Here is a 27,421-nt window from a genome sequence, read left to right on the forward strand (position 1 = left end):
ATTTTTTGCCTGAATAATACGTTTAGTTGTTTTAGCTTTTTTTTTTGAGACGGAGTCCTGCACTGTCGCCCAGGCTGGAGTGCCATGGCACGATCTCAGCTCACTGCAACCTCCACCTCCCAGGTTCAAGCGATTCTCCTGCTTCAGCCTCCCAAGTAGCTGGGATCACAGGCATGCACCACCACACCCAGCTAATTTTGCATTTTTAGTAGAGACGGGGTTTCACCATGTTGGCCAGGCTAATCTGACCTCAGGTGATCCACCCACCTCCCCTCCCAAAGTGCTGGGTTTACAGGCATGAACCACCACCACACCCCACTGTTGTTTTAGCATTTTAAAAAATACAAAAAGATATAGACAATGGGAATTTCCCTCCCTAAACAACCCTCCGTTCACCCAGGTCCCTCCCGCAGAAAGTAACCAAGAAAAGATATCAAGGAAGAGGAACCACCTCTTATTATTAGTTTCTTATGAGCTCACAGGCTTTTGGAGCTCACCTTAAAGACCCAGGGTGGATGGGCCAAAAAGACCCTCTTGAAATCAGGAAGACTGAGACAGGCCCATATGGCTTGTCAGTAATCATCAAGCAAATTGGCAAAGCCATACCCAGAATAAAGTCACAGAGGAGCTGCCTTTTGTGTGTACGGATAAATGGTATACATTGTACAAATTCCACCTATCAGCTCAACCTAGTAGGTGGTCATATCTCTGGGGAAAAACATAGGAGAGAATCTAATGTCTATAAGGAATGTGCTCCGTATCCAGTGCAGAGCTAGAATCTTTTTTTTTGTCATTATTGTGGCGAAATATACATAACATAAATATACCGTGTTAACCATGTTTAAACGTACGGTTGAGTGGCATGAAGTCCATTCACATTGTTGTGTGACCACCACCACTGTCCATCTCCAGACAATGCTAGGCTCTCCCTGCCCTCCTCACTTACTCCTCACAACAGTCCTTTGAGGCCTGTATGACCAGTCTCCATACAATGAGGAGGTCTGAGAGAGATGGTTTCACATCTCCTATCGAGTAACTGGCAGGTCCTAGGCTTGAACCCAGGTATATTCATCTCCAAAACAGGTGCCCCATACTGTGGAGCCTCATTGGAAGAATTTTTAGAGAGAAGACACACCTGCAGCAGTGCATAGGTCTCTTGTCTGCATAAGACAATCATCCCCGAGAGACTGTGGCTGTGCTGTGAGTAGGTGTGCCTAGCTCTCCATCTTACTTTTTTATTTTTTAATTTTCTCTTTTATCCTGTGCTGTTGCCCAGGGGTGATCCTGTTACTTCTGGATAAGCTGCGGAAGATGAAGTGGGAGCAGATGTGGAGGCTGACCGCAGAGAGGGAGCTCATGGGCATGCTCTCTACATCCTTAGCTGACCAGGTGAGTGGCCAGCTTCGAAGGTGCAGCTATTCCTGAGTGCGCTGGTGCTGTTTCTCAAAGAAACTTAAAAGTAAATCGATCTGAATGGTTTTCTACGTGTTGTGTGACTCTGTGTGCTCTGATACAGCTGCCTTATTCTTGCCAGTCTAAGACAACAGCTCAACTCCTTAGTGCCTTGCCTTTGTTCATTCATTTGTTCATTCAGCAGACTTTCACTGAGTACTGTGTATACCAGGAGCCAAGTTCAGAAAAAGGATGACAGAGATAGACAAAGGCTGCAGCACTTGCCCTCATAGAGCTTAGAGTCTACTGACGCAGACTCATAAGTAGATGTCAGTGTCCTCTTCGTCGCTAGGTGGAGTGCACAGGGCCTGCTCTCTGGGACCCCAGAATGCCACAGCATATTTCCCAGGCAAGGTTTCACTGGCCTCCCTGGCAAATAGAGTCTAACCTTTAATCTAAGCCTTTTGCTTAGATGCTGTACTAGTGTCCCTTTACTCAAGGGAAATGCACTTAAATAGAAAGGATAAACTGCAAGGAAACCACCTTGCTATACAGGCAGCCTCAGAAGCTCCTTGAACTCTACCAAACTGTCAGCAAATATTCATTTTTATTCATTTTTATTATTTTATTTTATTTTTGAGATGGAGTCTCGCTCTGTCACCCAGGCTGGAATGCAGTGACGCAGTCTCGGCTCACGGCAACCTCCGCCTCCTGGGTTCAAGCAATTCTGCTGCCTCAGCCTCCCAAGTAACTGGGATTACAGGCGTGCGGCACCACACCAGGCTAATTTTTATATTTTTAGTAGAGACAGGGTTTCTCCACGTTGGCCAGGCTGGTTTTGAACTCCTGACCTCAGATGATACACCCGCCTCAGTCTCCCAAAGTGCTGGGATTACAGGCATGAGTCTCTGCACCCAGCCAACAAATATTCATTTTTTAAAAACCCATTCCTCATTTTGACGTCCTAGGAAAGGCAGAGGGCTCCAGTCTTTGACTTTGAGTCTACCAGGATCACTCATTTAAATTTTCATCTTCCTGTGGCACTGGTAGCTGTCTTCAGGCACGAAGATGATTTCTCTGAGTTTTCTGCATTTCACCGTTTCCTCTTCATCCAAAGAGCCAGCTCACTCTGCATGTTTTTGTTCAAAGTGCAATTTCCTGGTTCGTCGAATGCCTGCAAAATTTCATAACACGGAGGAAACAAGAAACCCTGCATGATTACTTTACTATTTTTTAAGGTATTATTATTCAGTGTTTCCCAAGCAGCCAGAAACTGATTTCCTTTTTCAAACACAAGATAGAGTATAATGAATGAGTTTAAGAAAAAAAATAATACCCAGGTGGCTGTTTTAAACCTGAGGGGAAAACCGTCCACCAGCCTCATATTTCAAGTCGGGTCACAGTGACTTGAGCATGTCCCCCAAAGCTAGCAATTGTGTGCCCGTGTCCAGTGAGGATAGTTTATTCAGCCATCTTCTGCCACGAAGGCCCATAATTCACCTCCCGGCGCCACCTGTCAGCAGCTAGTTAATAAGTATGGCCTGGTGCAAGAGCTTGGAGAAGAGCCCAAAAAAGGTAAAACCTCCCTAGACAAGTCAGGGTTGGATCTTGAAACAGAGAGTGCATATCCTGGGCACCATGGCCTGCAGAAATCCAAGGAGCATCCGTCACTGAGTCCACCGCAGGCCCCAGGAAGCACTGCTGAAAGGGAGGATCTGTAATTTGTCTCAGTCCCTGAAGGAGTGGGGCTACTTGTCATCATGCAGTTTCCTCTCCAGGAGGCTCAGGATGGATAACACAGGGCTCCTGCCTAGGAGGCCAGAGAGGAAGGAGACTTCATTTTTCACATGACGGTGAGGGTAGGGAAGACACCCCATGTCTGCACGTGAGCTCACTGGATAGGGCCTTATGAGACCAGCAGGACTCTGGAGCTTCCAGTCAGCCTGGGGCATTCCCTCGTCTGTATCCAAACATTATTGCTTGATTCCTAGAGATAACAGGCAAGAGAGATGCCCCACAGTGCGAGCCAGCCTGTGTTCAGAGCAGGAGGTTCAAGAGAAGCCCTATCACAGGGGATGCAGTGCCTTGAGAGCCAAAATGGGCAGCTGGACCATCCGACTGTCTTGACTGTGTCTTTGGCTTTCATCCCCCAGGATATTTTCAATGCCGTCATCAAACAAAACCCCTTCCTTGTGTACCAGCTCCCCTGCTTCTGGAATGTGCAGCTGTCGGACCACACCCGCTCCGAGCAGTGCTACAGAGACGTGTCTGATCTAAAGGTAGGTTCAACACAGGCACATCCGTGGAGGTAGGGTGAGGTGGGCTGAGGGGACCTCCCAGGAGCATGGATGGCTGGGAGATTTATGTGCAATGTGGTGAGAGAGATAAGGGCACAGGAGAGCAGAATGAGTATGCTTTTCATCTTTGTGGGGTGTTGGTTTTTTTCCACCCTTGTTCGGGCTTTCTGGAAAGCCTAAAGCCTCCTGGCGTAAGAACCAGCTTGTGTGGTTATGATTCTTGCCATCTGCTGCTGGCTCTTTTGGTTCATGCCAGCTCCCCGAATCTATTCATTCAACTCAAGCAAAAATATTTATTGAGGGCCTACTCTGTGCCAGGTGCTGTAGATGTGGATGTGAATAATTAACCTGCTTCCAAGTCATGTATGACTTGGAGGAGGAGAGAAATGTGCAAAGAAGTAAGTATTTAAAAAAGGACAAGTGCTGTGACAGGTGTGGGTGGGTGAGTGGGGGAGATGCAAGCATAAATGTCTCATTCTTCCTCACAGAGGGGGGACAATGACAGAAAAAGCCTTCATCACCACTCTCTAGGTACCAAACTCTGTGAATGGACCTGGCTATAGAAAGAGGAAGAAGACAGGGTGTATTAGTCATCTACTGCTATAGATAATGCTGCATAACAAGCTATTCTGATAGTGCCCTAAATCAGCAACCATTTATATAGTTGATGAGTTTGTAGGCTGGTTGGATGGTTCATTTTTTTACTGGTTTAACAGAGTATCTGTGGTCAGCTTCAGATGGGACAGCTGGTGACTGGGGCAACTTGGCTGTCCTCTGGTCTGTCCTCTGTCCCCTCAGCAAGCTCATGGTGAGGCAGAGGTGGCAGAGGAAGCCCTAATACACAGGAGGAAACCTTGAGTCATTGTTGCTAATATCCCTCATTGGCCAAAGTAACCGTATGACCAAGCCCATATGATTACTTTGAGTAAGAAGTGTGAGTTAAGGAGTGTGTCAGAATTCCCTCCCTACAGTGGAAGGAGTGAAGAATTGACCACAACTATTCAACAGAACAAAGATTTCAACACAGGCCTGTCTGACAGCGAGGGCTTTTGCCTCTCAGGTTGTATCACAGGGGATTAGATACATGCGTCCTTAAAGAGTTTGTTTCATATAAAGTTTATATCCATTGCAAGTTTTAAAAAGGAAAAAGGATTGCGAAGCTAGCTTTTCTAATAAATTAGTCTTTTGTACTTGGCTTCTGATCCACGTCCCCATGTGGGTATTATGTCCTATTTGTAGTCATAATGCATGTTAAATGTGGTTTTCTGCTTTTCATTTGTTTCATATCATAAGCATTTTCTGGGTGAGCCACATGGTGTTAATGAACATCATATCCAATAGTTAGTCTATTACCTAACCACTCCCTTGACCTTAGTTGTTTTTAAATTTTCATAAATATAAATTATGTGTTAATTAACAGCTTTGTCCATGAAGCCCTTCTATCCAATATTGTTGTAGCTTGCCTTTCCAGGAGTGAAATTATAGCATTAGAAAGAAAGAACTTTTTTTTAACTGCACTTGAAATTTATTGCAAAATATTAGAAAGGATTTAAAACAGAGGTGCCTGTAACATTCATTCCTTCAATCAGCATTTATTCAGTTCCTTCTGTATATCATGTGCTTGTTAGAAATAAGGAAAAGAGAAGAAACAGACAAGAATATTGTCAAGAATATCACGGATTAAAAAGTTTGGAGAGCGGGGTGAAATTAAACCAACTGTGTAAAGAATATGTAAAAATGCTGGATTAAAAAATGTTTTACATGCTTTGAAAGCATAATTGATTAGTTCATAAAGCAAGTGAAGAAAGCAAAGGCCAGAAACAATGACAGAGTGAATCCAAAAAGATAAGCAAAGAGCAACTGGATGTCACCTTTGCCCTTGGAAGGGATGATCCCTAGTGGCAGGGAGCCTGGTTTAAAGGTGAACCTGGTATAATAAGAAATCTATTTAGTCTTTGTCCCTGGTTCCTGGAACAGAGCTCCTAAAACCCTTGAAATTTCCTGAGTGATAAGAGCAACTTTTATTACGTATATGAGCCCCTTTGATTTACACCTGAGTTTATGCTAATGAGGCGTCTTAGAATAGGGCCCCTAGAGAGCCTCAGGATGGAAAGACCAAGTGATTAGGGGGTTAGAACTTCCCCACTGATCAATTTCCACCTATGAGAGAGAATATGATCATTGATGGACATTTGGGTTGGTTCCAAGTCTTTGCTATTGTGAATAGTACCGCAGTAAACATACGTGTGCATGTGTCTTTATAGCAGAACAATGAGAACACTTGGACACAGGGTGGGGAACATCACACACCGGGGCCTGTCATGGGGTAGGGGGAGGGGGGAGGGATAGCATTAGGAGATATACCTAATGTAAATGACAAGTTAATGTGTGCAACACACCAACATGACACATGTTGCATATATAACAAACCTGCACGTTGTGCACATGTACCCTAGAACTTAAAGTATAATAAAAAAAAAAAGAAAGAAAAGAAATCACTCAGCAAATATAAAGCTTTGCCTATGTGACTTCTTTCATAAAATAAAGACTTTACAACACTCAAAAAAAAAAAAAAAAGAACTTCCCCACTGAAAGTTCCATGGACTTCTGAGAAGGCAGGAGGGTGTGCTAGAAATCAGGCTCTTTAAATGCTCTTGAATAACAAGATTTGATGAATTTCTGGGTTGGTGAACACTATTGTTGCTGAAGGGTGGTGTGCCCAGAGAGGGCATGGAAGCTCCATACCCCCTCACCCCACACCCCCATATTTTGCCCTATGTACCTCTTCTCTCTGGCTGTTCCCAAGTCGCATCCTTGGTAATAAGCTGGTAAATGTGTTTGAGTTTCAGGAGCCATTCTAGTAAATTATGGAACCCAAGGAGGGGATCATAGGAATCCTTGATTTACAGCAAATCTGTCAGAGGCCAGGAGGCCAGGACTTGCAACTGGCATCTGAAGTGGGCAGCCTCGTGGGACTAAGCCACTAACCCATGGAGTCTGATGCTTTTGTCAAGGAGGTAGTGTCACTGTTGTATTAAATTATAGGGACCCAGCTAGTGTTGAAGAACTGGTCATTGTAGGAAAATAACCCCACAATATCTGGCATCAGAAGTCTTCTGTGTGAGAGTATAGAAAAACAGTGGTTTTTCTCAATAGGTAACTGTATAATTTATTGTTCAAACAAGCAAATGCTATCATGGGATACAGAGGGACAATAGGCCAACAGGCAAAACATATAATTATTCTGTTGAAATACTATACACAGGACCTTAGGCCCACAGGAAGAAAGACCTCACATAAAGGCCTCACATAAAGTCAGGATCCACAAAGAGTATTATCCTCAGTGGATAAAAAGTTAATAAAACTCAGAGTGTAGAAGAAGACAGTAGAGGTTGTTGTCTGTTTCATCCTTGGGTTTAGGTAGAATGAGGGAGAAATGTTTCCTCTGAGATTTTATTTTAAGCCTATGCCCATATTATTTTGGGGGCTGAAATTACATGTGTGGGAGCAAAAATGGAAAGAAAAAAATTAAAAATTTGCCAGGCACTTGGCAGAAACTAACATAAATCTGATCTAGAAGAATATTCTTAAAAACAAGTCTTCAGAATTTTTTAGGGGAAGTTACAAGGAAAGCAAGGTTCTCAGTTAGGAATCACAAAACACACAAGGAAGTAAGCTACCCTGAGAAAGTGCAAGAACTGAAGACTGGAGTTAAATCTGAAAGACTGCAAATATTGGACTTACCAGATATAAAGCATAAGTATTTTTATTACATGTAGAAATAAAAAATGAATATTGAAAGTAGGATGAAGGAATAGTAGATTCTCAAAAAATGAATAGCCCTATTTCGATTAAATAGTATTTTTAGAAGTGAAAGATATAATTATTGAAATTAAGTGGATATGTTCAGCAGCAGCTTAAACACAGCTGAAGAGAGAATTAGTGAACTGGAAGAGGTATAAGAAATTACCCAAAATGCAACACAGAATGAAAAGAGATAGAAAAACTGAGAAAGAAGCAAAGAAATTGGGATATGTCTCACTGGACTATCAGAAGGAGATAATAGAGAAAATTGGAAGTGAGGCATATCTTAAGTATGCCAAGAAACAATAACAGGTTGTATACCTAGAAGAATAATCTTTCAAGCATAAGATAACAAAGAGAATTTTCTGCAAACATGCAAAGAAACTTCTAAAGTATTGTCAGCCTTAATAACGAAGAGATCCTCTCTAAAAGAAAATTATATTTATTCTGGAATAGTGCGTTGCAATGGAAATATACATGCCATAGCAAACTATGTGCATACCCAGGGAGGTAAAGGAAGATAAAGGTTTTTAAAGGAAAAATGAAGAGGATTTTATAATTGTTTGGAGATAATTATCTTTGGCCAAAGGATCAGTAACAAAGTTGACACCAGTCCAAGACTGGACAGGCAGTTGCTGGGCAGACGTGCCTTCAGAAGTTTTTATTTTGTGTGTGTAAAGTTACGATGGCATTTGTGCAAGATTGTGGTTTTCTCGGAGTCTTTTGTAATCATTCTTGTTACCAGACACTTATGGATGAAAAGCCTCTTTCCATGGCCTTCATGGTTCTATTTGTCAGGATTTTGTTAACACAGATGACTCCATTTTTATTTTGTCAACATTCATATTTCACCCTTTTGATCAAGATGTTTCTCCAAAAGTGTCACTGTTCAGTCATCCTTTAGTTAGGTTTTCATGTCTCTCAGTGCCAGGATGGACCTCTCCCAGGTTGCTGGTCTTGTTTTACATTGGAAAGAATGAATGGCAGCTAGGAGTCGGTGTCAAAACCGTTTTAACCACATTTGAGCAGTAAGGAAGTTTAAGTGGGGTGCTCCTAGTCTGTCTACTTGGAGTCCGTACTTAAGTTCAATTTTGTCTGTTCCATAGGCATATGTTACCATCTCAAAGTGCTGGGTTAGCATTATACTGTTAGGATTTGTACATCTGTAAAAAATTTGAACAAGTAACAGATAAAAAATTAAAGAGGAAAAGGCAAAGTAAAATTAATACTGATGTGACAAGAACAGTTTGCATAAGGACTTTGTGCAATAAACCTAGGCTTTAAAGACAACCAATTGAATAAACAAAATGACCATTATCCTACCAAGTGAAAAAGATAGGCTTTATTATATCATTATGATATAGAGCCTTGTTCTGACATCTTGAAAAAAAGCTGTCTACAGCATGAAAACAATCAACTCTCATCCTGGTTTGCAGTTTGAATGTCTCTGGTAATGGCATGGGACAGTTTGGTGAACTTTGTGTGGCCCAGACATCAGTCACGAGACTTGTTTCTAAAAATGCATCTAGTTTCAGCTTATAGGGCTTCCAAAACAGAGAAATTCCCATTTGTGGTAACTGCATAGAAGGAAGTAGGATTGTAGAAATCTAGAAGAGTTCTATAGGCAAATAACAAATAGCAAATTGCTCTATAGGCAAATAACAAGAACTTGAAAACAGTGCACACAGCTATCATCTAATAGCAGGTGTATTCTAGCTTTCTTTAGAAATATAATTCGTGTCCGCATTTTTTTCTTTAAATCATAGCCATATGGGAAATTTTCTATTTTGTTATGGTTCTCTTTCATTGATGGGCATGCACTGAGTGTTTCTTAGAAATGGCCAATTTTTATTAGACTATTTCTAGAAGAAAAAAAAGAAAAGAAACATAACTTTTTCTTCCTACGGTGATATTGACTTTTCCAAAAATAGAGTAAGACAAATTTGTTTCTAAAATAAATTTAGTATTTATCAAATATTGCCTGCAAGAATAATGATTTGACTATATAGTAATCTCAGATTTAAAAACCTTTTGAAGCTAAGCTGGTGGCAAGTGCCTGTAGTTCTAGCTACTGGGGAGGTTGAGGTGGGAGAATTGCTTCACCCCAGGAGTTTGAGGTTACAGTGAGCTGTGATTGTGCCACTGCACTCCAGCCTGGGTGACAGAGAGAAACCATGTCTCAAAAAAATAAATAAATAAAAAATAAACATAAATAAAAATAAAAATTTCTTGAGGTTAATAAGATAACGCAAGACAGACTTTAGGTTATACTTACAGCCCTAATGTTCCTGGACCTGCCAGGAATTGACAGTTTTTATTCATCTACTCTAAGGCTGAGAACCCTAGAAGTCAGACAGTTTATACATATTCTCAGATATGACATTTCAGTCAAAGCCTTGATAATATAACCAGTTGTTTCCATTGCATCCTGCTATAAAGAGAGAGTAAATTTTTTTTTTTTTTTTTTTTGTATTTTTAGGAGGGACAGACTTTCACCATGTATGCCAGGCTGGTCTCAAACTCCTGGCCTAAAGGGGTCTGCCCACCTGGCTTACAGACATGAACCACTGTGGCAAGCAGAGAGAGCAAATGTTATTGAACTTGTTCAAATAACCATATTACCATAAAAAATAAGAATACTCACAAAATCTCTCCAAACTTTGGAGAGATAAAATCGGAAGGAAAAGGAAATGCTTCTACCTTGTTCACAAATATATAGTTTACCAAATTGTTGTGCACTATAGATAGCTTAGGGAAGAACATTTCCTTAAATCTGGAAAACAAAACATTTAAGTGAAGAACTAACAGTGTTTTAAATAAAAGTCAAAAACATTATCAGTTACTTAATCTCAGGCAATTTATTTTTGTTCTGCTTGAGCTTGATTAGTAGTTTCATGAATTCATGTGTCTTCATTGGAGTTCTCAAACATTTGCATTTAGTCCATTGATCTTAAAGTTATTATTAACCTATATCTAAGAGTACTTGTTAGAGTCGCTTCCGTAAATGTGCTTGCAAATGCCTTTAAAGAAGAATTCAAAACAATAGCTGTGGATTAAAAACTTAGAATACCCATGGCTAAAAATCTGATGGGAGTTCATTATAATAAGCAATTAACATGGAAATTTAGTTATTTTTGTGCCACACAACATAATGTCTAGAATTTTAACTAATGTCATATTAGATTTTTAAGAATTTTATATAATTTGGGTACATGCCCATAAATGTAATGCAAAGAAGATCTAGTATCACTTATTATTTGACAGCGTTTAGCATGCAGTTCACAAAATAAGACTAATCATTTAATATTTCTACAAGATAAGAGATACATTCTTTGAGACTCTCGAGAGTCTCTGGAAAATCCAAAAGTTAATTTCAGGTAAATAAAACTTAAGGTCGAATTTTGATTCAGGGAAACTTGCCAAAGATTTTAAAAGGTTGAAAGCACTTGATGAGAAGTTACCCTGAAGTAATAGTCATTCATGTAACGAGAGTGATTATCAAAAGACGATACAGAAACTTATATGGAATCTTAGTGCTTTCAAAACTCCATTTTCCTAAGTAATCAAATACTGAATAAAGATAACACAGGAAATTATATTGATAACATGTAAAATGTTTGTTTCTTAGGCCAGTTACTAAAAAGGTAAAAAACAACTTTGGCAGGTTGATTGCTTCTCCTTATGAGAAGTCAATGTATAATAGATAACCAGGTAGTCGACCTGATGAAAAGGGTACTTGAATTTAATCTGACATAGAAAGAATAAGTCCAAGGTTATGAGCGTATACCATATTATACAGGAATGTAAACAAGAAAACTAGCACCTTGAGCAGGGGAATACATGGCCCTTAGTAATAGCACGGGAAGTTTGTTGGTTACATGGCATAATTCAGACATGTCAAGAAAAGCCAAGACTACAGAATCAAGGTATACTGGTGGACAACATTGCCTTTGTAGGCCTTCAAGATAAACTTTTTTTTTTTTTGAGACGGAGTCTCACTCTGTCCCCAGGCTGGAGTGCAATGGCGTGATCTCGGCTCACTGCAACCTCCACCTCCCAGGTTCAAGTGATTCTCCTGCCTCAGCCTCCCGAGATAGCTGGAACTACAGGTGCACACCACCACGCCTGGCTAATTTCTTGTATTTTTAGTAGAGACAAGGTTTCACCATGTTAGCCAGGATGGTCTCGATCTCCTGACCTCATGATCTGCCCGCCTCAGCCTCCCAAAGCACTAGGATTACAGGCATAAGCCACCGCACCCAGCCCAAGATAAACATTTAATGGACAAGCCATAATAGCAGAGTTAGAACTGGGGGAAAAAAAACAGTTACAGGTAGGAATGGAAAACTTAAAGGAGAGAGTTATCCCAGGCCTTCTCAAGGGTAGAAAGAGGAAGAGCAGAAGGCAATGATGTATGACCTGAAAATCACATGCAGCAAGATATAGCAAAAGTTGAACTTCTGTGACATGAATCTGAAAAGCTTCCAGAGGAATCCTCTTCCTCAAGAAGTGAAATTACCATTCTAAATGAAGAAGGCAGCATTTCTAACCCGAAACTAGGGAAATTAAATGGATCTCAGGAAGAAATTTTGCAGAAATAGAAACTGCAGTTCAGAATATGGCAGTTAAACAGATTTCAGAATTAAAAATTATAATCTCTTATGGTTTTACTAAGAGCAAATCAGTACTTCAAGAAAACCTTGTTATTCCAACATAGGGGATGAAATTTTTAGTTTTGTTTTAGTGTATTTTTAATAGCAAAGCTCAATCTTTAGGAAGGCTTATAAATAATTCCCTTCTAATTACAGGCAACTTGATCACACCCACAATTTCTTTTATAAATTTATCCTTCATAAACTTTATCATGACTTACTCAGACCTTTTACAACATGCTTAAACCCTCTGCTTTGTCCTTTGCTTTCTCTTTATTAAATAACCAGTCATTTTACTTTTAAGACAAAAATTTACCACATAAGATTCTTTCTCATAGGAAATGCTCTTTTCTTTTTAACCGTCCTTACCAAAAATGCATCCTTATATCCATAACTTTCTTCATGTTACTCTCCTACTTACTGGTTCCTGTCTGTCTTGTTTCCGTTTCCATTCTAAGTATGCTTTTTGAGGCAACCTTTAAGTAACCTCTGAACTGGACAATATTATTCTATTTTCTCAGTAAGAAATGTATTTTTTATGCCTTGTAATTTCATTCATCAAAACACATCTTATTTTGGTATACTTTGTAATATGATTTGGCTGTGTCCCCACCCAAATCTCATCTTGACTCGTAGCTCCTGTAATTAACACATGTTGTGGGAGGGACCTGGTGGGAAATAACTGAATCATGGGAGCAGTTTCCCCCACAAATTTCTCATGGTAGTGAATAGGTCTTACGAGATCTAACGGTTTTATAAGAGGTTTCCCCTGTTGCTTGGCTCTCACTCTCTCTTGCCTGCTGCCATGTAAGACTTGTCTTTTGCCTTCCACCTTGATTATGAGGCCTTCTCAGCCACGTGGAACTATAAGTCCCTTAAACCTCTTTTTATTTATTAATTACCCAGTCTTGGATATGTCTTTATCAGCAGCATGAAAATGGATTAATACACTTTATATACAGAATTATATATAAATTAATTAGGATTTTATTCTTAGTAACCTTAATTTCTAGTGAAAACCTAGGAAGCCAAAAGTTTTGAATTCTCTGTCACATATCAGCATTTTATAATAAGAACTATTTTATAATTTTTAGAAACATGTTTTAATAGACTCAAATATATTTAAGAAGCCAAAAACAACTTATATTTATGTTCAGCAATTTGTTCTTATTTTTATGGAAATGACCCAGACATTTGATGAGTGTTTTTTATGTAATGTAACATAGCATAACCTTATGATTTTAAAGTACATGAAAAGTTATTTTATAAACATTTATTCCACATTCCATTTATTCCAAATGTTTATTTTATAAACTTTTTTTCTTTTTTTTTTTTTTTTGAGACGGAGTCTCGCTCTGTCGCCCAGGCTGGAGTGCAGTGGTGCGATCTCTGCTCACTGCAAGCTCCGCCTCCCAGGTTCATGCCATTCTCCTGCCTCAGCCTCCCGAGTAGCTAGAACTACAGGCACCCGCCACCATGCCCGGCTAATTTTTTGTATTTTTAGTAGAGACGAGGTTTCACGGTGTTAGCCAGGATGGTCTTGATCTCCTGACCTCATGATCTGCCCACCTCAGCCTCCCAAAGTGCTGGGATTATAGGCGTGAGCCACCGTGCCCGGCAAACATTTACTCCATTTACATTTACCTAATTTACTGATTTTTAACAATTCACCTAGATTACTTATGAAAACTGAAATATTACACAAAGCAAATCATCAAGTTATTTTCCTGTTAACCATTTTTATATTTTGTGAATATCAGCTGTTTGCTTAAGTAAGAACCTGAAAGTAAAATACATAAGTATTTTGCCTACAACTCAGAAGCTACAACTGTTTTTATTAAACCAATAATATTAAATTAGTCCTACTTATCAAAGAGTTGCACAAAGATTATTCTATTTTGAAGTTGAGTTCATAGTTTCATGACTTTAAAACATGTAGCAGAAACAAATACAAAACCCAGCCAAAAATATATGCTGCCAGTTTCGAAGATGTTTCTATTTTTATTTTACCAATGATTTAAAAATCATCTTATTTATCAAAGTTTTATTTAAGTCACAGGAACTAAAAGGCATTTGGGTTAATTGCTATATATTTTATATGTGTGACAATTCATCTAAGCCAATCAAAATAAAATTTCTTAGGAGATTTTTTTTTTGGCCAACTATTCCACATTTTACTATGTAGATACAGCATAACATATATTATATAACATAATACATGTTATATAATATGTATTATTCATATAACATGTTATTATATAACATGTATTATTCATGTTCTGTTATATGAATATACTATAAATATTATATTTCATCATACATTTTATTTTACATTTCTTAGATTTTACTATGTAGACATAACATATAAAATAATAAATGTTATATGTATTATTCATGTTATATGAATACTATTGTTATACCATTAATATTCAATAATTGTTGAATATTAATATTAATTTATTAATATTAATGTCAATTATTTAAGAATTTAACAGTGTTAAATTGATGTATTTAATGATTTGATATTAATATTTATAATTCAATAATGTTCTATAATATAATATGTATTATTATAACAACTATTCCAGATTTTACTTTGTAAATACAACATAACATATTATATAACATAATACATGTACATGTTGGTAACCACACCTAAACACATAGACACACATACACAAAGATCTTACTGCTTTTATTTTAGAATTTTAGCCGTGAGATAGTAACACAAACTCACCCGTTTATAAACAACGATTGGATTCAAATTATATTTATCTCAAAATTGGGACCTTTTTACGTGGCTAAACTTAATTGCTAATCTAGTGAAAGCTACAGATGAAAGTTTTGGATAAAGCAGTTTGGTTTTTTAAAAAACCTCTTTTACCTTTTTTTGTTTCCTTCAGCTTCAAATGAGTTTACATTTTAGCTGGGACTGACTGCATTGTATAAGAAAAACAAAATCTCCAGTGGCCTTGAATTGGTAACACATTTATCTTTGTTCGCTGATCCCCTTTGCTAGTCAATGGTTATGGGGAAGCATCTTAATAAGAGTTTTGTTTTCCAGCTATTTTTTTTTAATGGCCCCTGTGTGGCAGACACAACAGTTTTTATGCTGGAAAGAGATACCTTATATTACTGCTCTGACCTCAAGATTTTGACCTGAGAGCCTAACCTTCATAATGATTTATCTAATTTTTATTATTTTAGGCTATCAATCCCCTTAGTTAACTGCTCTAGCACCCTAAGCAATTGGTAGCCAGGCAAACCCAAATTTACATTTGCAAAAGATGTCTAGGTTGTTGGTTACTTTGGAGCTGTTGTAATATATAAAGCCATTTATTTAAAAGCCCTTTAAGACTTTTTTTTTTTTTTTTTTTTTTTTGAGACGGAGTCTTGCTCTGTCACCCAGGCTGGAGTGCAGTGGCCCGATCTCGGCTCATTGCAAGCTCCGCCTCCCGGGTTCACGCCATTCTCCTGCCTCAGCCTCTCCGAGTAGCTGGGACTACAGGCGCCCGCCACCACGCCCGGCTAATTTTTTTGTATTTTTAGTAGAGACGGGGTTTCACCGTGGTCTCGATCTCCTGACCTCGTGATCTGCCCGCCTCGGCCTCCCAAAGTGCTGGGATTACAAGCGTGAGCCACCGCGCCCGGCCCTTTTTTTTTTTTTTTTTTAATCTTGGCTAGAGTGCCATAAGCACTGAATTTTATCTCAACACCAGCAGAAAAGTCAACTGATTTAGGCCAGGCTCAGTGGCTCACGCCTGTAATCCTAGCACTTTGGGAGGCCAAGGCAGGTGGATCACTTGAGTTCATGAATTTGAGACCAGCTTGGCCAACATGGTGAAACCCCGTCTCTACTAAAAATATAAAAATTAGCCGGGTGTGGTGATGTGCAGCTGTAATCCCAGCTACTAAGGAGGCTGAGGCAGGCGAATTCCTTGAACCCTGGAGGCAGATGTTGCAGTGAGCCCAGATCGTGCCACTGCACTCCAGTCTGGACGACAGAGCAAGACTCTGTCTCAAAAAAAAAAAAGAAAAAAAAAAAAGTCAACAGATTTAAAGTAGGCAGTAAAAGAAGTCGAGATAGAGAACTCAGAAGGCTCTACGTGTTATCTGTATAATCACAAACTCTTAATTTGGAGAAAAAAAAAGACAAGAAAAAAGAAGGTTGGAGAGTTCAAATGACCTGTATTGTGGCTTTTCATCCAAAAACATGCATGAGGAAAGCCTTGTAATTGTCCGGAGTGTCTGAAAACTTGGCACGCCTTCGTTTTAGAGAATCCCATTCTATTTCTTATCAATCTCTTGAGAGCAAAGAAAATTCCATAAATCCTATCAGAGAATGTCAGGATTTTGGACTCATGTCTCTTCCTGTGACATTTTGGTAATGTTCATTGTTATTATTTCTGATTTAAAATACTACATAAACTTAGTTGATAAAGCAGTGGCAGGATTTGAGAAGATTGGCTCCAATTTTGAAAGAAGTTCTATTGTAGGTAAAAATTATCAAATTGCATCACTTGTACAGAGAAACTTTTCGTGAAAGGAAGAGTCAATCCATGTGGGAAACTTCATTGTTACCTTATTTTAAGAAATTGCCACAACCACCCCAACGTTTAGCAACCACCACCCTGATCAGTCAGCAGCTATTAACACCAAGACAGGACCCTCCAGCAGCAAAAGGATTGTGACCCACTGAAGGCCGGGTGATCATTAACATTTTTTAGAAATAAAGTATTTCTCAATTAAAGCACGTATTTTTTTAGACATAATGCTGTTGTACACTTAACAGACTACAGTCTAGTTTAAATATAATTTTTATATGCATTGGAAAACCAAAAAATGTGACTCACTTCATGCGGTATTCACGTTATTGCAGTAGTCAAAACCGAACCCACAACATCTCCAAGTTATGCCTGTATATATATCATCCAAATACATATACACACACACGCACACATACACACACACAGAGCTCATTAGAACTCCAGGGAGAAATTCATAAGTCCATTTTCATCGTAGAATATTTAACATGTTTTTTTCTTTTTTCCTTTTTTTTTTTTTTTTTTTGAGAAAGAGTCTTGCTCTGTTGCCCAGGCTGTGGTGCAGTGGCATGATCTCAGCTCACTGCAACCTTCCGTGTTCAAATGATTCTCCTGCCTCAGCCTCCCAAGTAGCTAGGACTACAGGTGCCCGCCACCACGCCTGGCTAGTTTTGCATTTTTGGTAGAGACGGGGTTTGGCCATGTTGGCCAGGCTGGTCTCGAACTCTTGACCTCAGGTGATCGGCCTCCCACCTCGGCCTCCCAATGTGCTGGGATTACAGGCATGAGCCACCGCACCCAGCCCATATTTTTTTTCAAATGTTGAAATATCAAAAGACAAAAATTACTAAAACTATAGAAGATTTAAACTACACAGTTAACATGCTTGACTTATTGGGCAAATAAGGAACTTTGTACCTAATGATCTGAGAGTATACATCCTTCTTAGGCTCATATGGAACATTTATTAAAAAGAAACCAAGTACTAGACATCAATACATTTCAAAGAATAATATTATACTATAGTTGTTCTCTGAAGAAAGCAAAATTAAATAAGAAGGCAGTAACAATAAGATTTTTAAAAATCTATTTGATTACAATTGAAAACATACTTTTACACTACTCATGGTTCTAAACAGAAATCATAATTTAAACTGAAAACTACTTAGAGTCTAAATGAAACTAAAAATAATATGTCAAAATTAGTGGGATAAAATAACATATAAGGAAATGTATATCCTTAAATGTTTATGTTAAAAAGAACAGTTGAAAATTAATAAGCCAATTTTGCAACTCAAGATGTTATATTAATATAAACAATATTAGAGTCGGCCGGGCCTGGTAGTTCATGCCTGTAATCCCAGCAACTTGGGAGGCTGAGTTGGGAGGATCCCTTGAGTTCAGGAGTTTGAGACCAGACTCAGCAACATAGCAAGACCCCCATCTCTACCAAAAAATAAATAAATGGGGGGTTGGGGGTGGGGCGGTTGTGGAAGCTACTCGAGTCCCAGCTTCTAGGGAGGCTGAGGCAGGATTACTTGAGCCCAGGAGTTCCAGACTGCAGTAAACTATGATTGCACCACCGTGCTACAGCCTGGGTAACAGAATAAGACCCTGTCTCTAAAAACAAAACACAACAAAACAGAACATTAAATTCAAATAAAATAAAATTGAAGTTGGTCAACAAATTGATCAATAAAGTCAAAAGTTTGAAAGGGACCAATAAAATAGACAAAACTATGGCTAGACTAATCAAGAAAAAAGAAAATGAACTCACCAAGAAATGAATAGGGGCGCATAATTCCAAGTCCACTTATTCATTCTCTCAATGTTTTTGAGCAAGTGACTTCTGAGTTCTAGATATACAGCAAAGATTAAAGCCAACAGTCTCAGTTGGTGGAGCTTTCAATCAATTAGCAGAATTGAAAAAAAAATAGAATACTGTGAACAACATTATGTCAACAAATTTGAGAATTTTTGTTAAATGTACAAATTCCTAGAAATGTGTTACCAACACCGATTTAAGAAAAAAATATAAAGTTTAGATTATCTTCTAGCCATTAAATCTTCTTAAAACAGTACCCCTAGACAGTAAGTAAAAAAAGTTCTACTAATTTTTTTAATCCAAGGACATTTCCAATTTTAAATAAACTTTTCTAGAGAATATGAAAAGAGGAACGCTTTTTAACCCATTCAGCAAAGCCAGGATATTATCAACACCAAAATCAGACAAAAAAAGTGTATTAGTCTGTTCTCATGCTGTTAATAAAGACATACTTGAGACTAGGTAATTTATAAAGGAAAGAGGTATAATTGACTCACAGTTCCACAGGGCTGGGGAGGCCTCACAATCATGGCGGAAGACAAAAGAGGAGCAAAGTCATGTCACAAAGATAGGAAGATTGCAAGCCAGTCTCACTCATGAATATAGATGCAAAAATCTTAAGCAAAATATTTAGCAAACCCAAATCTAGCCATGTATAAAATAGATAATATATCATGGCCAAGTTGGGTTTATTCCAGGAAAGACAAGAGTGATTTAGCATTGAAAAATCCACAAGTGTCCTTCAGCATTTAATAGATTAAAGGAGAAATACCAAATAATCATATGAACAGATGAAGGAAAGTTATTTGACAAAATTACATGCTCATTCATGATAAAAACTCTCATAAATAGTAACTAGTGAAAACCTACAGTAAACTATTGCTGAGCATTTGCTCAGGGCCGTGCAATTAGTTGGAAAGAGGAGAGCCTGCAAGAGCATGCACACATTTATGAAAGTATTTTGGTATATGAAGAGGCGACATACCTGATCATTGAAGAAATGATTAAGTTTTCCGTAAACAGTGCTGAGACACCTGATTATCCATATGGAAAAAATTTAAGTGGATCCCTGTCTCATACCATGCATAAAATTAATTCCAGATGGATTAGAAACTTAGAAAGTGAAGGGCCAAATTAAACTTTTATTTTTTAAATGAAAAGGGAAACTAGCCTTAAGACTTCAGAGTGGAGAAGTATGTATTCAACAAGACATCAAAAACGCATATCATAAATGAATGAATCCGTAAATTCAATCACATTGATATCAATAACTCCATCAAACAGGCATTAAAAAGAGAAAAGCAGGCCAGGTGCAGTGGCTCACGCCTGTAATCCCAGCACATTGGGAGGCCAAGGCAGGCGCCTCACTTGAGCTCAGGAGTTCGATACCAGCCTGGCCAACATGTGAAACCCCATCTCTACTAAAAATACAAAAATTAGCCAGGCGTGGTGGCGCACGCCTGTAGTCCCAGCTACTCGGGAGGTTAAGGCAGGAGAATTTCTTGAGGCCGGGAGGTGGAGAGGTTGCAGTGAGCCGAGACTGTGCCACTACACTCCAGCCTAGGCAACAAAGCGAGACTCCGTCTCAAAAAAAAAAAAAAAAAGAGAGAGAGAAAAGCAAAAGATACTTCAACACATGTAGCTGACAAAAGAACACTAAACAAAATATATAAACAACTCTTAATAATGAACGATAAATCTGTAAAACATGTAAACAGTCCTTTCACTTGGTTGCCAGGCAAATGGCCAATAAACACATGAAAAGATATATAGCCTCGCTGTTCATCAGGGAAGTGAAAATTAAGACCACAAATAATTTTATAGCCACCAAATTGGAAGAGTGATACTATCAAGTCTCAGTTGACCAGCAGTCTCTTACGTCACCCATGGGAGTGTGTATGGATGTACCAAATTGGAAAACACTTTGGCATTATATTGAAAAATTGAAGTGGAATATACCTTACAGCTTGGGTCTTGGATGTAATAGGTCACGAATGGAGAAGTGGATGACTTTCTAAAGAAAGTCAGGTTCAGCCATCAGTGAGCGAATTACAACAGATAGAAGTAGTGCTTTGGAAGGCCTGTGTCCTCCTGATAAATGACATTTCTTGACCAGGCAGGGCACAGGAGACTTCTAAACTCTCAAGTCTTTTTATATCAAAAATAAAAACTTAAAAATAAGTACAACTAAAAACTTTGGCAGACCTTGAAAAGGAATAAAATTCTGAAGGCCAGGCATGGTGGTTCATGCCAGTAATCTCAGCACTCTGGGAGGCTGAGGTAGGTGGATTGCTTGAGCCCAGGAGTTTGAGACCAGCCTGGGCAACATAGTAAGACCCCCATCTCTACAAAAAATACAAAAATTAGCCGGCATGGTGGCATGTGCCTGTAGTCCCAGCTACTTGGGTGGCTGCGGTGGGATGTTTGCATGAACCCAGGAGGCAGAGGATGCAGTGAGCTGTGATTGTGCCACTGCACTCCAACCTGGCCAACAGAGTGAGACCCTGTCTCAAAAACAAAACAAAACAAAACTGACATATGCTATAACGTGGATGAACTTTGAGGACATTATGCTAAGTGACCTAAGCCAAACACAAAAGGACGAATACTGTATTATTTAACTTAAATGACTTATGTAAAGTGGCATGCAATTTAAAATATGAATTATTTCTGGAATCTTCCATTTAATATTTTCAGACAGCGGTTGACCGCTGGTCACTGAAGTGGAGAAAAGCAAAACCATGAGTAAGGAGAGGCTGTTGTACTCCCAAGGGAAGAACATAAAAAACAGCAAACAGGAGGTCCTGCACAAACGCAGAACAGGATTGAAAAAACAAAAGATGGGAGGAAGTGGAGAAAAAGAATGAAAATAGGCCGGACGCAGTGGCTCACACCTGTAATCCCAGCACTTTGGGAGGCCGAGGCAGGCGGATCATGAGGTCAAGAGATTGAGACCATCCTGGCTAAGACGGTGAAACCCCATCTCTACTAAAAATACAAAGAAAAATTAGCCGGCTGTGGTGGCGGGCACCTGTAGTCCCAGCTACTCTGGAGGCTGAGGCAGGAGAACGGCGTGAACCCGGGGGGCGGAGCCTGCAGTGAGCCGAGATGGTGCCACTACACTCCAGACTGGGCGACAGAGCAAGACTCCATCTCAAAAAAAAAAAAAAAAAAAAAAGCAAATATGCACTTTGACCAGGACTCTGAGACGCAGATTGGCCTGGTGGGACACACAGCGTTCTTGGGTCATCCCTGAGGGCTCCACGGAAATGTCCAGGCACCGAGAGGACCCAGAGGGTCTCACCATCCCACTCAGTCCCACCCGGGAGGTGAATCATCCCTTCATCCAGCATCTCCATGCTGTCTACACTACTGGCCCGTGAATCACTTAGTAGCCATCTCAGTTATCAGATTGACTCTCTGGGCATGAGCGACTTGTGTTCAAGTTGCCCTAATTTTACTTCGTCATGGCCCCAAAGTGCAAAAGCAGTGGTGCTGACGTATTATAATTATTCAGTTTTATTATAAGTTATTGTTATTAATCTTTCACTGTGCATAATTATGAATTAAACTAATCATAAGTATGCATGTATAGGAGAAAACATGGTATGGGGTTAGGTACATGATAGGGTTTGGCTGTGTCACCACCCAAATCTCATCTTGAATTGTAGCTCCCATAATCCCCATGCGTTGTGGGAGGAACCCAGTGGGAGATAATTGAATCACGGGGGTGATTTTCCCCATACTGTTCTCGTGGTAGTGAATAAGTCTCACGAGATCTGCTGGTTTTATAAGGGGGTTTCCTTTTTCGCTTGGGTCTCATTCTTTCTCTTGCCTGTTGCCAGTGTAAGCCATGCCTTTCACCTTCCACCGTGATTGTGAGGCCTCCCCAGCCACATGGAACTGCAAGTTCTCCATTAAACCTCTTTTTCTTTATAAATTACCCAGTCTTGGGTATGTCTTTATCAGCAGCGTGAAAACGGACTTATACAGCACTATTGCATGGTTTCAGGCACCCGTTCTGGGTCTTGGAATGTGTGCAGATACTGCTGTAGACAGGGGGACCCTGCCTCTCCCGGTCTCCCTCAGCTCATACTCTGCTACTCCAAAGGAAAGTCAACCTGAGCAGCCCACCTGTGGGAAATGCGGGGGCCCCATGCTGGGTCAGATGATTGAAAATGTCAGTTAAAGCAAGAGTCATAAAAATATTTTAACCTTGATTTGCTTTCTTTTCATCCACAGGCCAGGTTTTTTGGTCTGCTAATTGAGTGCTGTATTATCTTGCATAAACCACCCTCATGTATCTTCTATGGTTATCGGTGTCCTTTCATTCAAAGTGAAACAAGAACTTAAGGACTCTTCCAAAACAATTAGAGGACAGTCCTGGGTTAGTTCTATTTTCCCCCCTGTTTAGTCTCACCCACACCTAATGCAAAAGCAAATTTGTTTAGGGACTTCTTTTCATTGAGCTGTTGCAAAGCATTTAGTTTGCCTTTCAGGAAAACAGCAATTCTTTGCAGTTACATACCATAAACTCAAATAATATTTAATTAGATTTCCAATTGCATTAGAAACACAAGGTATAAAAACACCTTCGGTAATAATCACAGCTCACTCTTGGTGCGCACAGAGCACATTTGTAAGAACAGACATCCTCTGACATCCTGCTAGCGAGAGGCTTACCAGCCTTGGGCATCGAGTCTGCCCTAGGTGTCCATGGAGAACTTTGTGCTAAGCAGAGGTTGGTTAAGAGAACTTCTAAGGGGAGAGGTGTTTTCACTGAAGAGGCAAAAGTGTATATCCTTTGGGAGCCAAGCAATCTTGTAAATTCTGATGACAGTTCTGCTTCTTACCAACCGAGGGACTTGAGTAAATCACTTAACCTCTCCTAGGTTCAGTTACATTATTGAGAAAATTGAGGCCATTATTCTTTGCCCCATTCTCAGCCATGCCCCTTGAGTGCTCCATAGAAATACACTTGACTTTCCTCAGTCTTTTGTGTTTCAGAGACCTTCATTTTTATCTCTTTAGTCCTTATGCTTGATGACTCAGCCTTACCTGGCTGAGTCTTAAATTAAAAAGAGAAGGGAAAGGCCCAAGGGAGCATCTTTTTATCACTTTACCAGTAGCACAAACTCTTAGGAGACCAGAGTGTGCAGTGTGCTGGTTTAGAGAAAGGAGCATGAGAGAAATTCTGTGAAACTTTGCTCTAGTTCTTGAGCCTTTGATGGACCATTAGAGAATGAAGCCCTGGCCGGAATCAGTTGGTAATGACCAGGAAAGGGCAAGCAGAGGGTCTGCCAATGGGTCTCTCTAGGGGTTTCTAGAGTCCCAGAGCTGAGTAAGCCATGGTTCCTGCTCTCAGGAAAGTCTCTAGCGAGGCCTAATTGGTGAGTAATGGAAAATTCCAATAGAGTCTGCTAGGTGCTGTGATGTAAGGAAGTGAGGGAGCCTAACAGAGCAAGAGGAGGGACTCTAAAGAGGAGGGACTCTGAGCCAGCTGGGGAGTGTGATGCAGAATCTGAATCTCAAGGAATTCAGATTCAGATAGGAAACCTGAGCTGAATCTTGATATCCAAACTCCCAGACACCTGGACTCTCTTCTTTCCCCATCTGCTGCCCTCACACTACCCCTCAGCCCCAAAACATCCTTGCTGCCCCTCTCCACAGTCCTGTGAAAACTGCTGCTCCTCCCTTGTTCATATCTCCAGAGCAGGGAGTAAGTGCAAGGACTATACGAGAAAGAGTGGAAACCCAAATGCAAGTTAAAAAGAAATAGATGCACACAGCTGGGCCCAGGCCATTGCTTCAAAAATGTTTATGTAGAATGCATTGAGCTCTTTCTGGAATCAACAGGAAGTACATTTCAGAGGAAGTTGTATCAAACCCCTATGAACCTCATTAGGAAAGTCATCAGCTCCAAGAGGCTGAAGAAGAGACCCAGAGACAGCAAACCAGAACCAGACGTGGTTTATTTTTATATTTATTTATTTATTTATTTATTTATTTTGAAACAGAGTCTTGCTCTGTCACCCAGGCTGGAGTGCAATGGCGCATTCTCGGCTCACTGTGACCCCCACCTCTCAGGTTCAAGCCATTCTGCCTCAGCCTCCCGAGTAGCTGGGATTACAGGCATGGTGGTGCATGCCTGTAATTTTTGTATTTTTAGTAGAGACGGGGTTTCACCATGTTGGCCAGGCTGGTCTTGAGCTCCCAACCTCGTGATCCGCCCGCCTCGGCCTCCCAAAGTGCTGAGATTATAGGCGTGAGCCACTGTGCCCGGCCAACTTGGGGTTTTATCAGGGGATTACATACGGGGGAGAGAGTCCAGCGGCAGCAGGCTGGACAGGAGAGCTGCCTTATGTACAGAAAGAGTCCAGGGGCAGTGGGCTGGACAAGATATCTGCCTTCGTACAGCCCAGTGGCGGTGGGCTGGGCAGGAAAACTGCAACTATCTGCAAACATCACACAGTTTATATAGCATTTTCACTTAACACTCTCCCACTAATGACCTTGATACAGTTTAAATCTGTGTCCCCATCCAAATCTCATGTTGAAATGTAATCCCCAGTGCTGGAAGTGGGGCCTGCTGGGAGGTGCTTGGATCGTGGGGATGGTTTCTCATGAATGGTTTAGCACCATCCCCATCGTGTTGTTCTTATGATAGTGTTCTCACAAGATCCAATTGTCTGAAAGTGTATAGCATCTCCTCCCTCTTTCTCTTGCTGCTGTGGCCACATAAGACATGCTTGCTTCCCCTTCTGCCATGACTGTAAGTTTCCTGAGGCCTCTTTAGAAGCAGATGCCACTATGCTTCCTGTACAGCCTGCAGAACCATGAGCCAATTAGATCTCTTTATAAATTACCAGCCCTCAGGGTTTTTTGTTTTTGTTTCTGGAGACACAGCCTCACTCTGTTGCCCAGGCTGGAGCGCAGTGGCGTGGTCTTGGCTCACTGCAACCTCCACCTCCCAGGTTCAAGCAGTTCTCCTGCCTGAACCTCCCAAGTAGCTGGGACTACAGGCACACATCACTACGCCTGGCTAATTTTTGTATTTTTAATAGAGACGAGGTTTCACCATGTTGGCCAGACTGGTCTCAAACTCCTGACCTCAAGTGATCTGCCCACCTCAGCCTCCCAAAGTGCAGGGATTACAGATGTGATTTCTTTATAGCAATGTGAGAATGGGCTAATACAGAACTCTAACTGGCAACCTTCATTTAACCCAAAACTCAGGACTTTGGTCCCATATATGGGCTCAGATATTCCTTATAGACAAGGAAGGAATCTCTGGGTTGGCCACTCCTAGATTGTCTAGCTCAGAACACACGTTGAGATGAGTCTGCCGGCCGGGCGCGGTGGCTCACACCTGTAATCCCAGCACTTTGGAAGGCCAAGGCGGGCAGATCACGAGGTCAGGAGATCGAGACCATCCTGGCTAACACCGTGAAACCCCGTCTCTACTAAAAATACAAAAAAATTAGCCGGGCATGATGGTGGGCGCCTGTAGTCCCAGCTACTCAAGAAGCTGAGGCAGGAGAATGGTGTGAACCCAGGAGGTGGAGCTTGCAGTGCGCCGAGATCACGCCACTGCCCTCCAGCCTTGGCAACAGAGCGAGACTCTGTCTCAAAAAAAAAAAAAAGGGTCATTCTAAGGGTTGCTTAAGTTGCTGCTCTCAGGTATGTTTATCCTACAGAAGTAAGCTGTCACAGCTTCACTGTGGGCCTCAAAAGATGAAAAGGAGTTTTCCAGGATGATTGGGTGGGAATGTGTTCCAGGCGTGACCTCACTTAATCTTCCCAAGTTTCACAAGGTAAATCGTTTTTCATTTTATAAGTCAGAAAATGAAGGATCACACAGGTTAAGTCACTTTTCTTGCGCAGTCACACAGCTAAATAAGACAGAGCTGAGATTCCAACTCACATCTGTCTGATTCCAGGTCCACAGCATTTTCCTCTGATGCAGCAATGAGTTTCCACCTGAAAATATTTTCCAGTGAAAACATGATATATAACATAATGACTATAGAACTATTGTATGGGACTGTATACAGTCCTCTGGTGTAGGGCTATTCTGCATGAACTCTGTTTGGATTAAGTGGGTTTTAGAGGGTTAACTCCAGAACAGAGCCCGTTAATAATATGGTATCCTTGAAAGGACATTTGAATTTTTTTTTTTTTTTTTTAGACGGAGTCTCACTCTGTTGCCCAGGCTGGAGTGCAGTAGTGCGATCTTGGCTCACTTTAAGCTCCACCTCCCGGGTTCACGCCGTTCTCCTGCCTCAGCCTCCCGAGTAGCTGGGACTACAGGTGCCCGCCACCACACCCGGCTAATGTTTTTTTTTTTTTTGTGTATTTTAAGTAGAGATGGGATGATGGGATTTCACTGTGTTAGCCAGGGTGGTCTCGAACTCCTAACCTCGTGATCCACCTGGCTCGGCCCCCAAAGTGCTGTGATTACAGGCGTGAGCCACTGCGCCCAGCCAGGACATTTGAATTTTAAACAACAGACTCAGAGGCTGAATTTTAGACCCAGTCCACTTATAAATTGGGAATTTAGTACACCTAAAAGAAAAATCCTAAAGCAGAAGAGAAAAAACAAGGGAAAACATGCCAGCCATAGGAGGAAATGATATATCTTCTTAGGGGCAATTTGTAGCATTTGCATTTAAAAAGTAGCCCATAACTCAAGCATGGAAACATTTTATAATAGTTAGAGTTGTGTCAGTTTCTACATCTTTGGGGGAGGATGAGGGGCTACCGTATATCAGCATGCTGAACATGTCACGGCTAAGCAGACTACAGTGAAAAATGAGGCAGGGAAAACACAGGGTAATAAGAATGATGAATGTTAAGGTTGATTTGGGACAATTGGGATGGAGCGAGGAAGAAAAAAAACAGTTGGTT

The 27,421-nt window shown here is 40.4% G+C and overlaps 1 protein-coding gene across 2 annotated transcripts in view; it reads left to right on the top strand.

Moving 5' to 3' along the window:
* The window catches only part of LARGE1 (LARGE xylosyl- and glucuronyltransferase 1), a 645,394-nt gene that overhangs the window by 537,722 nt on the left and 80,251 nt on the right, over nt 1-27,421 (top strand). For both annotated transcript variants that reach the window (XM_030815681.1, XM_030815680.1), the window contains exons 8-9: nt 1,277-1,389; nt 3,546-3,671. In XM_030815681.1, coding sequence (XP_030671541.1) covers nt 1,277-1,389; nt 3,546-3,671 — 239 coding nt within the window. The remainder of the gene's footprint in view (nt 1-1,276; nt 1,390-3,545; nt 3,672-27,421) is intronic.

Source organism: Nomascus leucogenys, chromosome 7b, assembly GCF_006542625.1.
Source record: "Nomascus leucogenys isolate Asia chromosome 7b, Asia_NLE_v1, whole genome shotgun sequence".
Lineage (NCBI taxonomy): Eukaryota > Metazoa > Chordata > Mammalia > Primates > Hylobatidae > Nomascus > Nomascus leucogenys.